The sequence below is a fragment of the Drechmeria coniospora genome, chromosome 02 (genome assembly GCF_001625195.1).
Source record: "Drechmeria coniospora strain ARSEF 6962 chromosome 02, whole genome shotgun sequence".
In the NCBI taxonomy this organism is placed as follows: domain Eukaryota; kingdom Fungi; phylum Ascomycota; class Sordariomycetes; order Hypocreales; family Ophiocordycipitaceae; genus Drechmeria; species Drechmeria coniospora.
This window is the reverse complement of record NC_054390.1, coordinates 5,608,650-5,624,800: the sequence shown is the minus strand read 5'-3', so window position 1 is coordinate 5,624,800 and position 16,151 is coordinate 5,608,650. Positions and strand designations below refer to the sequence as shown.

Here is a 16,151-nt window from a genome sequence, read left to right as displayed (position 1 = left end):
TTGCTTCGAAAAAAAGTACCTGCTGCAGGTACAAACACGAGAGACTCCACGGCTGGTAACACGCGGAGCCGGCGATGCCACCCCTCCGGGCTCCGCGGATGCCCGCCATCACACCCCCTTTCGCAGGAACGGAATCGGGGATCTGGGGAAATGTCCTGGGGAATCTGTCTTAAGAACGCATACTATCGCCGACCCCTTCCCCTTCTCCCCAGATGAATCCGGGGGAGACGGGGCGCGCCCGAAGGCCACCAGTCGCCGGCATGTCGGCCGCCAGATCGAGCGTCGGCTTTCATCTAGTCGCCATCATTTGCGTCCGTGTCATGAGCGGTACCCTCCCTCCCACCTCGGCCCCTGTGGCTTGACTGCCCCTCCCACTCCGGCTGGCTGTAAAAAAAAAAAAAAAGGACAAGCGCGACGACGGAGGACGCTGAGCTCAACCGCAGACGCTTTGGTGGCATTGGGGATGGAGCGTTTCCGCGGGCTAGGCCTCCATCGTGCCGTCCAACTGCTCGTACCACGAGGTATCTCGCTGTCGGTTGGCCGTTAGCCACCGTTAGCCACCGTTAGCCACCGTTAGCGAGCCTCGGAGGATTTAGGTCCCCGAGTCGGTCACTGCCTGGGCCAATGGCAGCACCCCGCCCCTCCCCGCCAGCCTCTCGCCATTGGCCGCTGAGCTTCTCTCTAGCGCATCTCGTTAGCGAATCTCTTTAGCGCATCTGCAGCTGCTGCGATTCTCGGACGGCAGGCGGAGCGGCAGAGCCAACTTCCGCCACTCTCCTCCGCCGCTTACTCGCCCGTGCTCACGCACACAATCTCGCCACGCACACAAACAAACAGCACCCACAAACGCGGCGATAACGGCGTTCCATCCCACCCCATTTCGGGGCAGGGAGAGTTGCGACGGGAGGCTGTCAGCGCCGTTCTCCTTGTGGCGCCTGGTGCTCCGTTCACGCTCTCGACCGCCGATACCTGACGACGTAAGCCGACGCCAATAGCCGATGCGAGTCTCGTGAGGCGGCACCGCACCATCGTCGTTATTCCTCCTCCCTCCCCCCCCTCCGATGCCTGGACTTGCCACCATCGTTCATCGCTCATCGACCATCGTTTTCGCCTCGCCTCCCGCCGCTGCGCCATCGCCCGCCTGCTCGGCGGAAAGGAGACGGGACCCGACGGCCCGGCTGGACAAAATGTATGACCCCTATACGTCGTGCTGCACGCGGGGACGAGTCGGGAGATGAAAAGGGCGCGCTGCCGTGTTGCTTACCAGCCGACGGCCTTCGAAACGCAGTTGACTCACGAGTGTGACCAGCATCGGTATCGGCACGTGTCGGCACAGCATTCGACGGCATCCAACCTCCGCACCCGCCCATCCCCCTAGCCATCAGCGGAAAGCTCGACGGCGACGACGACAACCACCGTCTTACTCCTCGTCCTTCTTTTCCTCGTCCTGCTCCTCCTCGTCCTCGTCCTCCGCAACTCCATCATCGTAACCGCTCTCGCCACCGGAGAATGACGGTTGCCCCCCCGCGCGAGACAGCATGGATCAAGCCAAAGCCCCCCTCGACGGAAGCCGGCTCGACGTGACGGACCAGGCCACCCGCGACGCCGACGACCTCGCCGCCCTCGGTCACACCCAGTCGCTGTCGCGCAAGTTTTCCATATGGAGCATGTTCGCCCTCGCCTTCTGCGTGCTCGGCACGTGGTCCACCATGGCCCAGGGGCTCAGCAACGGCCTCACCAACGGCGGGCCCGTCGCCATCCTCTGGGGGCTCTGCCTCGTCACCTTCTGCAACACTTGCGTCGCCCTCTCGCTCGGCGAGATGTGCAGCAGCATGCCCACCGCCCTCGGCCAGGCCTACTGGATCTCCCAGCTGTGGGGCACGCCGGCCGGCCGGTTCGCCTCCTACATGTGCGCCTGGACCAACACGTTCGGCTGGTGGACCTTGACCGCCTCCCAGATCGCCTTCATGACCAATTTCATCCTCGCCATGAAGGTCATGTTTGACGAGCAGTGGACCGGCGCCTCGACCGGCTGGGTGCAGTTCCTCCTCTACATCGCCATGACCGTCGCCTGCACCCTCTTCAACCTCGTCGCCTGCCGCAAGGACGCCGTCCTGCCCATCTTCAACAAGTTTGTCGGCATCTGGTTCGTCGCCCTCTTCTTCGCCATCGGACTCGCCCTCCCCATCTCCGTCGGCACGAACCCCGACCTGTCCTTCCAGAAGGCCTCGTTCGTCTTCGGCCAGTGGCTCAACGGCTCCGGCTGGCCCGACGGCGTCACCTGGTTCCTCGGCCTCGTCCAGAGCGCCTACGGCCTGACGGCCTTTGACTCGGTCATCCACATGGTCGAGGAGATCCCCGCGCCCCGCCGCAACGCCCCGCGGACCATGTACCTCGCCGTCCTCTTCGGCGCCCTCTCCGGCTTCCTCTTCATGGTCGTCTGCCTCTTCTGCATCCAGGATCTCGAGAGGCTGCTCAGCCCGCCGACGGGCGCCCCCTTCATCGAGATCACGCTGTCGACGGTCGGCCTCACCGGCGCCTCGGTCCTCATCGGCCTCTTCGTCTTCAACGGCATCGGCCAGGGCATCAGCATCCTGACGTCGGCCTCGCGCCTGACCTGGAGCTTCGCCCGCGACGGCGGCATCCCCTTCTCCCGCTACTTTGCCCACGTCGACGAGAAGTGGAAGGTTCCCGCCCGCGCCCTGTGGCTCCAGGCCGCCATCATCGCCCTCGTCGGCGTCCTCTACCTCTTCGCCAACACGGTCCTGCAGGCCATCCTGAGCGTCAGCACCATCGCCCTGACCATTTCGTACGCCATGCCCATCATCGTCCTCAACTTTGTCGGCCGCGACAAGCTGCCGCGAGGCGAGTTCAGCCTCGGCCGCCTCGGCCCCGTCGTCAACTGGATCTCCATCGTCTACTGCCTCGTCACCACCGTCTTCTTCTTCTTCCCCACGACGCCGAACCCGAGCGTCAGCAACATGAACTACGCCATCGCCGTCTTTGGCGTCATGACCGTCGTCTCCGTCGGCTTCTGGGTCGCCCAGGGCCGTCGCACCTACATGGAGGTGACCGACCTGGCGAACCCCATCCTCTACGCCGAAACCATCGAGCCGGAGAGGAGCGTGTCGCCGCAGGAGCGCCGATCCAGCTCCGTCAACAAGTAGACCCGGGGCTGGCCTCGCGGACGGAGCACCCGCAGCCATGCCGGTCACCCATTCGCCGCCCTTGGCTTGTAGCAAATAGGAAATGGACCAAGTGTTACATTGAGTAATAAATAGTACATAGCCAGCCAATGAAATCTTGTTACATATGAATTCTTTGCTTGTTTCTCCCGAGCGCCTCGCTTGTAGACTGGATGGTTGGTGGATGCATGCCATCCGGGCACGTTGCCGTTGCCTCGGGCCCTTGAAAAAAATCTTCGTTTCACGTACCGCGTCGCAGCATTCCCTGTTGCTGCGTGCAATCCCAAAATAAAAGTACAGAAAAACATGCATCATAGCGTCGGCATCACAGTTTCGACGCCAAGTTTACATGAACCGCCTTCGTCTCCGTGTACGCGGCCAGTCCGGCTTCGCCCAGCTCCCGGCCGACACCGCTTTGCTTGACACCTCCAAACGGGACTTGTATCTCCGAGTCGTTGGACGAGTTGATCCACACCATGCCGGCCTCGAGCGACGAGGCCACTCGGTGGGCTCGCTCGATGTTCTGGCTGAAGACGGCGGCGGCAAGGCCGTAGATGGAGTCGTTTGCGAGCCGGACCGCCTCGTCCTCCGTCTCGAAGGGGGTCACGGTGACGAGAGGCCCAAAGACCTCCTCGCGAAAGACGTCCATGTCCTCGCTGACGGCGGAAAAGACGGTCGGCTCGATAAAGTACCCCTTGCCGTTGCCGATGGCGCTCCGGGCCGACCGTCCGCCGAGTTCGAGCTTCGCGCCCTGGGACTTGGCGCCTTCCACGAACGACAGGATCTTGTCGTACTGCGTCCGCGACACCTGCGGACCGTGCGTCGTCTCCTCTGAGAAGGGGTCCCCGATCTTGACGGAGCTTCTGACTTGGGCGAGGAAGAGCTGCAGGAACTTGGCGGCGACCGACGACTGGACGAGGAGGCGCGAGGTGGCCGTGCAGACCTGGCCCTGGTTGCTCATGATGCCGACGCAAGCCCACTTGGCGGCGAGCTCGAGGTCGGCGTCGGCAAAGACGAGCAGAGGAGACTTGCCGCCCGTCTCGAGCGTGATGTTTCGGAGACCGGTGGCGGCCGCCTTCATGATCTCCCTGCCCGTGGCCGTGGATCCGGTAAAGGCAATCTTGTTGATGCCGGGGTGGCTCGCCAGCGCTCGCCCGGCCTCCCCGCCGTACCCGTTGACGACGTTGACGACGCCGGGCGGGAAGCCGGCTTGGCGGACGAGGTCGGCCAGGTAGAGGATGGAGAGGGGCGTCTGCTCGGCCGGCTTGAGGACGACGGTGTTGCCCGTCGCCAGGGCGGGGCCGAGCTTCCAGGCGGCCATGGCCAGGGGATAGTTCCAGGGGATGATCTGGGCGCACACGCCGACCGGCTGCTTCAGCGTGTAGGCAAACTTGTGCCTCGTCGTCGGGATCGTCTGGCCCTGGATCTTGTCGGCCCAGCCGGCGTAGTAGCGGACGCAGCCGATGACCTCCTGCACGTCCTCGTTGAGGGAGACGAGGTAGGGCTTGCCGTTGTCCCACGTCTCGATGGTCGCCAGGATCTTTTGGTTCTTCTCCACGAGGTCGGCAAGCCTGTGCATGAGGAGGCCGCGGGCACCGCCGGTAAGGTCACGCCAGGCCGGTGCCTGGAATGCCTGCCGAGCCGCCTTGACGGCGCCGTCGACGTCCTTTTCCGATGCTGCCTCGACCGAGCAGATTTCCTGTCCGTTTCTGCAAATGTCAGCCGGGAACGGCATCGACCTCTCGGCGCCTGAGGACGTGGCGAACGCACATCGGGCTGATGCTCGGCAGCTTCTTTCCGGTGCTCGACTTTACGAATTCATTGTTGATGAAGAGTCCCGTCGGCAGGGAAAACTGTAGGCCGTTGGGAGCCTTGAGCTTGGTTGCTAACTGCGCCATAGCTAGGAGGGAAGACGGGACAGGGTTGTGTTGACGGGCCGAGAGTGCAAGGTGGCAAAAGAGTATCAGCGAAGCGGGAAGAAGAGGCGAGATCTGGAGGGGATTCTGGAGGGAGATTCGGATCCACTTATGATGCTGTCTACAGCACAGTACAGTACAGCACGAGCAGGTACCGCTACCTGTATAAGTACCGTGCCGTGCATGTGCTGTAGTTGTACCCTTACGAGAACACAGGCGGGTACGAGAATGTACCTCTGAGTACTTGCTGGAGGGACGCAGGTACCAGGCACCTACAGCACAAGTACGAGTACATGTTGATGTACTCGACGGCGCCGAAGACAAGTATCCCGCCTCAACGCTACATGTACATGTACACCTTCATCGATTTTCATGGGGCAGGCTTTGGTGGCAATGACGTACTGGTAACGCGTACCTCTACACTTGCTCGAATGATCTGGTACAACCTACAGTACATCTAGAGTACATCTACCGAACAGATTTACCGACAATTAGGTAGTATGGCACTGATGCACTCACAAGTACACCCATTTGCAGCACAAGAGCCTCTATGTACCCATTTGTACCGGCACGTACAATAATTGTCGGTTGATCGGCCCTCCGCGGGCTCCGATCTCGGCCCTTCCGACCCCATGGGCCGGAGCCGAACCGGAGGACTCGGCATTTAAGCCCCGCGCGTATGGCACTAGTTCCGGCGGCAGTCCGCGGGTAGAAATCCAATAGCCGGATGGTACGGAGTACATGTAGCTGGAAGTTCGTGTACTGAAGAACGGCTACACATACTTCCACCTACATCCTTGAACGGTAAAATGCCCATCCGATGGTGCTCAGCTTAGTTGCTGCATCTTGGATCAAGATTTGTGCCGTCTTCTTTACGAAGAACCAGTAGCGGCGTATTGACGGCAATTGTGCTCCGTAGTTGCCGCCGCTTTCGGGCTCGCCCGGCATTTGGCTTATGAATTTGATGAGTGACTGGTTTGCGCATGGCGCTTTCGTTGGTGACCACATCGATAGTGCCAGGGGCGTTCAAGGCATCGAGAGGATTCAATGAGCTTCTATGTCACCTCCATACCGGCCGCCAAGGTAGATGCTCGAAAATGTAGATGTGAGAATGCGACTACTGGCATCGGCCCAGTCTGTATTCTCGTCGATCGGCGGTATCATGATCTGATTAGCTCTCTCCTCTACCGGTTTTCCCCTGAAATCTCTTTCCCTAACGTGGAGTGTACGTGCGCTGTAGTCGCCATTCATCTACACATGATGCCAATCTTAATTACTGGTAGGCAAGCTGGTTGTCACGGTGCCAAGTTGGCAAATACTCCCTCCCTTTCTCCTACTTCAAGTCCTTTTCCTCCCTTACTTTCTTTTTAAATACCTCGCAAAGACGCATTCTTCACCTTTGCGACCGGCCCGGATTTGCCAAATGGCTCGCCATTGAGCGGCCCGTTGCTAGCCAAGCTCCCAGGCCGGTCACGCCCGTCCAATCGGTGAAGCTCCTCCGAGCCTAGTGGGGAGGTGAGTAACTGGCCATGAACGGCATCCCTCGCTGCCAAAAGCGGTGTCCCATGGGCATCTCAGTGATGGTAGGTGTACACACCACTCTGTACGCCTTTTTTTTTCATGTGGTAATCGTTTGTTGGTCCACGTCTGATTCTTGTCACTGTTTCCGGCGTGTTGCCAGGCGCATGGCTGTGTAACTACTATACACGTATGTAGATGCAGACATACTGTATGTAAAAGGGAACATAATATGTACAGTAAGTGTGCAAGCACTGCATAAGTAAGCTACTTTTGGAGATACCTACATTGTATACCGTAAGTAAATTCTGCTCCAACATCATTTGGCCTTGAACAGTCTTTTTGTTCGTGTTACTCAAGGGTAATAGCCCACAAGACGACGCAATATTTCAACAGTACTCCTTAGTACCACACCTTTTACTGTACAAGTCCTTACACGTACTAGGTGTGTTATAATTATAACTAAAAGTACTGCATGAGCCGTTAAGCAAGCTTGTAAGTACACGTATGCGGCAACTCCATCGCCTGTCATTCAAGTACACCTGCGTTAAGTGCTGTAAACGTAGTAATAAGTGCATGTACGTAAGGAGGTGAACACGGCGAATGCGAGTGTTGCACTTACTGTACTTACTTACAGGACAGATGATAACTCTGAAAGCCCAAAGACAATATGCAAGGATCGTACCTGGTCTCTCCACTCCACCTTGCCGGCCCGTCTCAACAAACCTGGCCTTTGGGTGCAGCAGAGTGGAGCCGCGGTACCGCAGCAATGCCCGCGTTCTCTGACGGAGCTTTGCCGACGAGAATGACGTCGCCTAGACGTCGGAGCAAATTTCAGACGTTGTTTGTGTCACCGAGAGGGTGTGTTGATTCGATGTGCGATGCCTGCAGAAGAACTCGTCCTTTGCCTCACCGAGCCATGATACCAGTTGACCTGCCTACCTCCGCAAAGGCGGCTGCCTGAGCCCATTGAACGACGATGGTAGACGGCGCCGTCGAACAAGCAAGACACCCGAAGCTTGGTCCGGGTGGAGCCCGGTGGAGCGGAGATCTCGGGTCTTGTGCTGCGCTTCTCCGAGCTCTGCAACCACTCCACCATTCTTCACCATTCCGCGCTGCTCATCGGCCCTTCTTGAAAAATTTGACCTTCCAATTTCTCAGTGAGGGAGGGGAACAGCAAAGTTTCGACGACGTTATTCTTGGTGATGCTACATGTAATGAATACTCGTACGTACTGACGCATACATCTCGATGCCGATCTCTGGCGTCGTGCTCGCTCGCTCCCTCTTTCGCATAGCCATGGACTCTGAAATTGTTGTTGGCTGTCGTCCAGCCTTTCGAGGCACCGCGGCAGACCCCCGACAAGCCTGGATGCAAGCAAAGATAGGTCCATTTGATCCGGCCCGTTGGCCTCTGAGCGGCCAGTTAGGAGGGGTCTTCACGACTCGCAATGAACAGAACTGGGGCCATTATTGCAGAGATCCACACTGAAGTTTGGTACTGTCCGTCCTCAAAGACCAATTCGGCCTTCGTGAGCGGCTTTCGTGACCTTTGTACTTTGTTCGAGTACCATCCATCCTTGAAAAGCAAATCATATCCATCCATGTCTCCCGGTTTCGCCCATGCATTGCTCTCACTGCGTTGCTGCATGAGCCTTTCCCCAACTTCCCCTTGTTCCCCGGATCCCGCCCCCGTCTCTCTCCCCTCATCTGCGACCAGGAAAGCGGCATATTTTGCAAGCACTTTGGACGAACGCGCACGACAAGAGCATCATGGGGGTGTTTAAGAAACGCCAGAAATCCTCGCCTCCGGCCGACCAGGTTTCGGAGGACAGCAGAGATGGCTACAAGCCGGGAGCTGCGCTCGAGGAAAAGATCACTTTGCTGGCCTGTGTGCTTGGTGCAGTCGCCAGTCTTGGCGGATTCATGTTCGGATATGTCAGGTACGTACGGACAAGCGCAAAGTCATCGGCCGTGGTGGCGTATAGATGAATGCCTATTCATTCATCTACATGACGTTTGTTGATTTGTTGAGTGCGTGTACGCGGGGCTGACTTGGGACCGTTGCAGCGGCCAAATCTCTGGCTTCTTCCTCATGAACGACTACGCCAGCCGGTTCGGTGAACTTCAAGCCGATGGCAGGTACACCTTCAGTGCCGCACGCCAAGGCACCATCGTCGGCATGATGAGCATCGGCGCTCTCTTCGGTGCCCTCATTGCCGGAAAGATGGCCGATCTGATTGGCCGTCGCCTCTCGATATCGGCCTCAGCCTTCTTCACCTGCGTCGGCACCGCCATCGAGATATCCTCGTCGACGCATTGGATCCAATTTGCCCTCGGCCGTCTCGTGACCGGCCTGAGCATCGGTTCTTTGTCGGTTGTCGTGCCCATGTATCAGTCCGAGAGCACGCCGGCCGTGATCCGCGGCGTCGTCGTCTCGTCGTACCAGCTCCTCATCACCCTCGGCATCTGGACGGCCGAGATGGTCAACTGGGGAACCCAGATGAAGGACTCCAGCGCCGCCTGGAGAATCCCCAACGGCCTGACTTTTGCCTGGGCCTTGGCTCTGGGAAGCGGCATCCTGTTGCTTCCGGAGAGCCCGCGGTATGCCTACAGCCGCGGCAAGATCGAGGAGGCTCGACAAACCATTGCTGCCTTGTCCGGCCTCGCTCCTGATTCGGACGGCGTCAACCACCAGATCGCCGACATCCAGAACAAGATGGATGAGGAGAGCGAGAGCACGGCCGACTTCCGTTGGATCGAAATCTTCACCGGCCCGCGCATGTTGCACCGCACCATCTTGGGCATCACCCTGCAGGCCGGCCAGCAGCTGACGGGCGCCAACTTCTTCTTTTACTTTGGCACAACCGTGTTTGCGGCTACGGGGATCAGCGATAGCTATGTGACCCAGATCATCCTCGGATCCGTCAACGTCTTCTGCACCATTATCGGCTTGTGGATCATCAAGCGTTTCGGACGTCGCGTCACCCTCATGGCTGGTGCCGCGTGGATGATGGTCTGTTTCCTGTAAGTGTTTTTTTCGAAGCTCGTCCCCGTGTGCTGATGCACCACGAAACTGACCTCCAACCTAGAGTCTACGCCTTTGTCGGCCAATTCGCCCTGGACCACAATGATCCCCTCCTCACGCCCAAGGCAGGATCGGCACTTGTTGCCTTTTCTTGCCTCGCCATTGCCGCCTTTGCCGTCAGCTGGGGACCGCTTGTGTGGACGGTCAACTCGGAGCTGTATCCTATTCGATACAGAAGCGCCTGCATGGGCCTTGCGACGGCCTCGAACTGGTTCTGGAATTTGTACGTGCCGCTCCTCCGTTGGACAATTCTCGTCGCGGTGCCTCTGCTGACACGGTTACCTTTTCGTTGTAGCATGATCTCCTTCTTTACGCGCTTCATCACCGACAAGATCGACTACCTGTACGGCCTCATCTTTGCCGGTTGCTGCGCCGCTCTCGTCGTCATCGTTTTCTTTTTCGTCATCGAGTCAAAGGACCGCACCCTCGAGGAGATTGATACCATGTACGTTCGTCGTGTCAATGCCATCAAGTCTAGCGACTGGGACACGAGCGTCTTTCAGCAGGAAGTACGAACCGGCGCAGGAAGCGACGACGAGGAGCAAAAAGGTGCGTCGTGTGACGGAGCAAGTTCCGAGTCCCGTTAAAATGCACCTCGCCAAATCCCCTGGAGAGTGGACTACTACGGATGGTTCGGAGGGATAGCATCCACATGAGTGGAATGAAGCTCCGCATTTGTATTCATCATGCAATCCGTCAGAACTGTATAGCTTATTTATTTCAGCTGTTGCGTACAGTGCAACCTCCAAATAGACGGGTCGGAGGGATGGCATCTGCATAAGTAGAATGAAGCTCCGCGATTTCATCCATCAAACTATCCGTCAGAATTGTGAAACGTGTTTATCTCAGTTGTCGCGTACAATCCCCAACACGTCCGTTTCCCATTCATTTCGTGCTTCATCGCCCTGGATTCAGCTGAGCAATACCATACTTTTTGCATTGAATAATTTCAAGTGACTGTACGGTATAATATTCCCCAAAAAGACCCGTCCTTTTCGTCATATGTATCTGGGCGACTCGGCAGCGAGAACAGCGGGTTTTAATACTCGGTGTCACATTTTCAATACTTGATGTCACAAGTTTCAAGGGGCGCCAATGCCAGTTGCAGTTTTATCCACGCCATTCATACATGCTATGCTCGCTTCCCCAACCCCTCTTCTCTCCGGATACCTCACTTCACCAGATGTTGGCCACTTACCCATCACATGGTAAACAACCTACCTTCAGTCTCCACCATTCCGATCCGACCCGATATTGATCCTGTTTCCTACTCCATGTACCTTCTCATCCTTCCATTCACCCTCCTCGCCAGCGAGTTTCCATTGGCTCCTCCTTGTCCGCCCGCAACTTGCTTTCCATTATCCTGAGAGCTTTTGCCACCAGCCTGGCTACCTTGGCTTTGACCTGCACCTTGGCTGTTGACCCTATTGCTCGGAGTCCCCTGACTTCCACCCCGGACGCCGTTTTGGCCGTTGCCCTGACCGCTACGGCCACCTTGATTTCCCCCTTGGTTTCCCCCTTGGTTTCCTCCCTGACGTCCATTTTGGGCACCGGCTTGACCGCCCTGCTTCCCCCCTCGGCCACCAGCCTGACCGTTGACTTGACCAGCTTGGCTTGCAACTTGACCGTTTTGGTTGGTTCCCTGGCCAACTGCATTTTGGTTATTGGCTTGCTTGGCTCCATTCTGGTTATTGGCTTGCTTGGCTCCATTCTGGTTATTGGCTTGCTTGGCTCCATTCTGGTTATTGGCTTGCTTGGCTCCATTTTGGTTATTGGCTTGCTTGGCTCCATTCTGGTTGTTGACTTGACCACCTCCGTTCTGGTTATTGCCCTGGACCCCTCCATTTCGGTTGTTTCCTTGACCACCTCCGTTCTGGTTGTTTCCCTTTCCACCTCCGTTTTGGTTATTGGCTTGGTTGGCTCCGTTGTTGGCTCCGTTTCGGTTGTTGCCTTGACCGCGTCCGTTCTGGTTGTTGCCTCGGCCGCGTCCGTTCTGGTTGTTACCTTGGTTGCCTCCGTTTTGATTGTTGCCCTGGCCCCTGTTGCCTCCGTTCCCGTTTTGGTTTCTCTGGCCGCCATTCTGGTTGTTGGCCGCCTGGTTTTGCTGTGCGGCATTGCCCCCCAAGTCAACGCTTGGCGTCTCCTGCGGGAAGAGGGCACTCACTACCGTGTTGCTCAGGATTGCATTAACACCGGCAAGGTTCTGCTGGGCTTCGTCGGTGCTCGCCCTCTCGTTGGCATCTACCGACGCCTTGAAATCCGCCTGGTTCCTCTGCACCTGGTTCAAGATTGGCTCCAGGTTGTCTCCCGTTTGAATGTTGCCGGGCGTGTTGGCCTTTGCCTGCGTATCCACTTGCTGGACGGCGAAGCAACCCCCGAACGGTCCCGCCACGGCATTGTTTCGACAACGGACGGTACATACGTTGCCGGTCGAGGCTATCTCGGTCGTCAGGCAAAACTCGACTTCCAGCACAGGACGGAGCACGTACCCCCGATGCAAGCCAAGTCATTGGGCATTTGTATCGTAATGTTGGACTCTTTCGTCTTGGCCTGGGATAGGCCGTTTGTCCCCTCAACATTGTTCGTCACGGTTAGATTCTTCAACGTGTCAGCTCCCCTCCGCCGCTGACATGGTAACAAGGAGTCTCCTCACCTGAAGGTTCAGACCTGTGTTGCCCGTCTGGTCAATATCACAGAAGAATGGGCCGGCGCCGTCGGCGTTGACCTGATGCATGGTCAAGGTGATCTCGCTACCAGCCTGAACCTGGGTCACCTGGTTCGCGGCGAGCGCGTTCTCCGTGTTCTCCCCGACATCGATGTTTCCCGTCAACTCTGTTCGGCCGCACTGGTTGACGATGTTGGCCGTGATTTCGGCGTCGCGGATGATGGTCGTGTCCTGCTGACACGGGTTTATGGTAATACAGTTCCGGGCGATGGCGGGATCAACTTTGGAGAGATCAGAGCTTGCTCGTCGACGTTGGTTGAGGGCGTTGCTCACCTCCAAACCCTACGCTCGCCGAGGAATTCGGGAGTCCCTGCGCATTGAGTAATACCACATGACCACTGGCCGAGGCAAGGAGAGAGCATGCCGCGAGGGCGTACAGGGAGGAAGGCATCTGGATATTAAACGAATGAAATTGTGCCTGCACAATTACCCAAGGAGCGAGGTTTTCTTAATCGGAAATGCAGCTGGCGCGATCTTAACCGAGAAGTGAAGGAATATTGAATCTATGGCGAAGGCGATGAGGCTGATGGGAGGTCGAACCACACGGGATGATGCAGTGATATATATAGCGACGCACGAGGACTGCATTCGCAAAAGTTCTGTGTCGAGCATCTGCTACAAACCTTGTCACAAGGCGGTGGAAACCAAGGGGTAGCGGTGTATGAAGGGGTTGTTGCTTGGTGAGCTCCGTCGCCAGCTCCCGCTCAAACGCAAAGGATGAAAATGCATGCTGCCACATGGTTCGAATGCTTGTCCGAACCAACCATCCTCCAAAGCTTCACAGGCGAGAGAACTTCGGCGAGCTTGACAGACAGGAGCTTCCCCACATGCGTGGCAGTCGTCGTGGAAGTAGGTCATGGCGCGAACGCAACTCAAGCATGGCTTCAATTGGGATCCGGGGGCTCCGAACGATGCGGCGCGTCATGAGCGACGAAAAGTCCACAATGGGGACACGACATGATATTGTGGGAGATCCTTGGGCATCGTCGATACAACACGGCCAGGGTCAGGCTGAGCTCGATCGGCCGCGGCGCCGGGTACCGACAACGCAAGAGCACTGGTAAAGCATGGAACCATCGATGCATGATCCATGCTCACGTGTGGTGTGTACTGAGGTAAAGCAAGTTATGCGGAGACGACAATGCGTGAGAGAAGGCCAATGACGGCTATTCGAGTGACAGCAATGCTGGATGACGGCGATCCCGAATCAGGGCCATGTGAAGGCGAACAAGCGCGCCTCCGCCAAGCTCCTCCCCACCGCCGGGTCGCCCGTCGTCCGCTTCCCCTTGGTCGGAGTCCTCCACGCAACCCGAGGTCGCACTCGCTTGGCAACGACGACGGTGAAATATCGGCACCGGGTACAGGCTTTCGGGCATGCATGTGCCCGGCGCCTGTCGCTCCGAGCATACGCCTGTGCCGTGACGAAGAACGTTTCGGCCGTTTCGGCTGCCGGGGTGGGCCGGCTTCGTTCGTCTAAACGTCTCAACGGGTATGAATGCGCACTCGGACAAGGAAATGTTCATCTCGGCAGACCATCTCTTCACAAGGCGCGATGACGTCACGTGAGCGAGTCAAAACACTTGATTGATGCATGCCGGCGGTTTGGTTCGCGCAAGCGCAAGTACGTGCGCATGGTCGTCGAAGAGAATGGTCGGCAACGGCAACAGTCGCGTGTGACGTCAAATGACGCTGATGAAGCCGTTGGGGCACAATTCCGAGGCTAAAATGCGCCATTGGGACCATTGGTGAAAGAGAACGGGATGGGCGTCTGGTCGCTTCAGCTTAGTTTGTTCCGTCGACCACATCCACGGCTTGCCAACGGCGGTGTAGTGCAGGATGTCGGTTTGATTGTTGTACAGCTCGTCCAGCTCGTCGTCCGAGGCGTCCCGGGCCCATGCGTCGGCGGGGAAGGTCACGTTTCGATCGGTCGTGAACCAGGTGGGCACCGTTCGGTCTTCCCAGTGGCTGTTGAGCGTGACGTAGCTTCCGGAGAGCCGGCGGGCACGATGGGCGAAGAGATCGTTGAAGATGTCCATGTCGTAATGCTGGGCCGACGTGGTGTTGATGGCGCCCTCGACCTCTTCCCAGAGCGTCGGGTTCGGCTGGATGAGCATGCAGGTGCTGGCCAAGGTTCCGGGCGCCAGCCAGTAGGCAGACGGCGCGGCGACGTCGTCGGTCAAGCGGCGATCGAGCATGAAGTCGATGTTGCGGACGATGAGCTGGTCCGAGTCGAGGACGAGCAGCCGTTGGACGGTCGGGTCCAGCAGATGCATCTTGAAAGCCACCAGCTTGAGGAGGCAGTCCTTGTAGTAGTAGGAGCCCCCGTCGGGTAGCTGTGGCGGCGTCTGATGGAGCACCGTCGCGTTCAGGCCGGCGAAGAGGTCGAGGTACTCGGGCGAGACGTCCTCGGAGACGAGGACGACGATGCGATGCCTCGTGTTGAAACGGTGACGCAGCCGGTGGATGTTGATGACGGCCGAGCAAGCATAGGCGTTGGCGGTAGCGTAGAAGACGTAGGCCGCTGGGGACATGGTCGGTCCGAGGAAGTCGAGGGCGTAGGAGGCCATGTAGAGAAAGTGGAGGACGGTGACGACGAAAACGACAGCGCCCATGGCGACCTCGCGCACACGCTTGTTCCGATAACGCCACATGACGTCCCACGATGTCGTCCGAGGGGAAGAAGGGATGCACCGGCCTCGTCGTCGCCCGTCATTCGTCGCCCGTCATGTCCGTCGACGAGGGTGGCGAGCCTGGCCTTTTATCCACGGCCATGAAGGTGAACACGTACAGCCATGGGCACGGAGTGGCCGCCCACCCTCAGGTTCAGTAGGTGCAGTGCCAACGGCAATATTAGACTCTACACCTACTTGCATACCAGCCCAAGCCACCAATGCACCTACAAGGGATGGATGTGGCGCCGACGGTGGCAGGCGACGCACATACGTCACGCCCGTTTGGTATTATCGATCGACCCATCGCCGCGGCACCGATACGCCGTACTCCGTTCCGTACGCCGCGTAGCGAACCTCGCAGCTGCGCTTGAAGCATTCTCTGCCGGCGCAGGGCGAGCTGTTCCGTAGACTCTTTCCGTTTGCCTCGATACGGATTCGAGGTGCCACTGCGTTTGACGATGCCAACGATGGGGGCGCATGCTTGTACTTAAGTACTTGTACTTACTTGTAGTTGTGGACGTACTTAGTGCACGGTACGGAGTACTGTAGGTTCAGTCTACGGTACAGTGCTCAATACGGATTTCACACTGTAGGTTCAATGGAGATACGTACAAAGGACGGAGTACAAGTACAAGTACAAGTACAAGTACAGTACAGTAATTCTTCCTTGACTTTGCTGCAAGTACTCCTGCCTTGCACAAAGGGACTGTACAGTACTTAAGTACTTTCTGTACACCTACGGGTACAAGTACTCCGTACAGCTATACAACTACAGTAAGTACAGTACATTTGCCCACAAGTACTTACGTACATGTAGGCGTGAGTACTTGCAGCACGGAGCACTCTGTACAGTACTCCGTACTTGTAGTACTTGTACAGTATTTGTGCTCGCTCGTACTGTACTGCACACCTGCTGTACAGTAGTAAGTAGGTGCACCAAGTACTGTGCGCGTAGGTACCTGTACTGCCATGGAACCAAGTAATTAAGTACATACCGCTTATGCTCCTCATTGCTTACTTATCCTTGCGGCACCCGGCACGCGCGTAA

At 57.5% G+C, this 16,151-nt stretch overlaps 5 protein-coding genes across 5 annotated transcripts; 2 read left to right on the top strand and 3 right to left on the bottom strand.

Moving 5' to 3' along the window:
- Nucleotides 1-1,538: 1,538 nt before the first annotated feature.
- DCS_04636 (uncharacterized protein) lies at nucleotides 1,539-3,167 on the top strand (the record flags this gene model as incomplete). The annotated part of the gene is made up of 1 exon (XM_040801943.1): nucleotides 1,539-3,167. One exon carries the CDS (start codon nucleotides 1,539-1,541, stop codon nucleotides 3,165-3,167), a length of 1,629 nt encoding a protein of 542 aa, XP_040656976.1.
- Nucleotides 3,168-3,510: 343 nt separating this feature from the next.
- On the bottom strand, nucleotides 3,511-4,920 carry DCS_04635 (aldehyde dehydrogenase; the record flags this gene model as incomplete). The annotated part of the gene is made up of 1 exon (XM_040801942.1): nucleotides 3,511-4,920. The coding sequence occupies one exon, from the start codon at nucleotides 4,918-4,920 to the stop codon at nucleotides 3,511-3,513; it is 1,410 nt and encodes a 469-aa protein (XP_040656975.1).
- Nucleotides 4,921-8,391: 3,471 nt separating this feature from the next.
- On the top strand, nucleotides 8,392-10,293 carry DCS_04634 (hexose transporter-like protein; the record flags this gene model as incomplete). The annotated part of the gene is made up of 4 exons (XM_040801941.1): nucleotides 8,392-8,561; nucleotides 8,689-9,645; nucleotides 9,711-9,929; nucleotides 10,002-10,293. The coding sequence occupies 4 exons, from the start codon at nucleotides 8,392-8,394 to the stop codon at nucleotides 10,291-10,293; spliced, it is 1,638 nt and encodes a 545-aa protein (XP_040656974.1).
- A 709-nt stretch (nucleotides 10,294-11,002) lies between these two features.
- DCS_04633 (uncharacterized protein) lies at nucleotides 11,003-12,822 on the bottom strand (the record flags this gene model as incomplete). Its single annotated transcript, XM_040801940.1, has 5 exons — nucleotides 11,003-11,356; nucleotides 11,511-12,142; nucleotides 12,196-12,304; nucleotides 12,360-12,652; nucleotides 12,705-12,822. The coding sequence occupies 5 exons, from the start codon at nucleotides 12,820-12,822 to the stop codon at nucleotides 11,003-11,005; spliced, it is 1,506 nt and encodes a 501-aa protein (XP_040656973.1).
- Nucleotides 12,823-14,110: 1,288 nt separating this feature from the next.
- DCS_04632 (uncharacterized protein) lies at nucleotides 14,111-15,082 on the bottom strand (the record flags this gene model as incomplete). Its single annotated transcript, XM_040801939.1, has 1 exon — nucleotides 14,111-15,082. The coding sequence occupies one exon, from the start codon at nucleotides 15,080-15,082 to the stop codon at nucleotides 14,111-14,113; it is 972 nt and encodes a 323-aa protein (XP_040656972.1).
- Nucleotides 15,083-16,151: the final 1,069 nt, after the last annotated feature.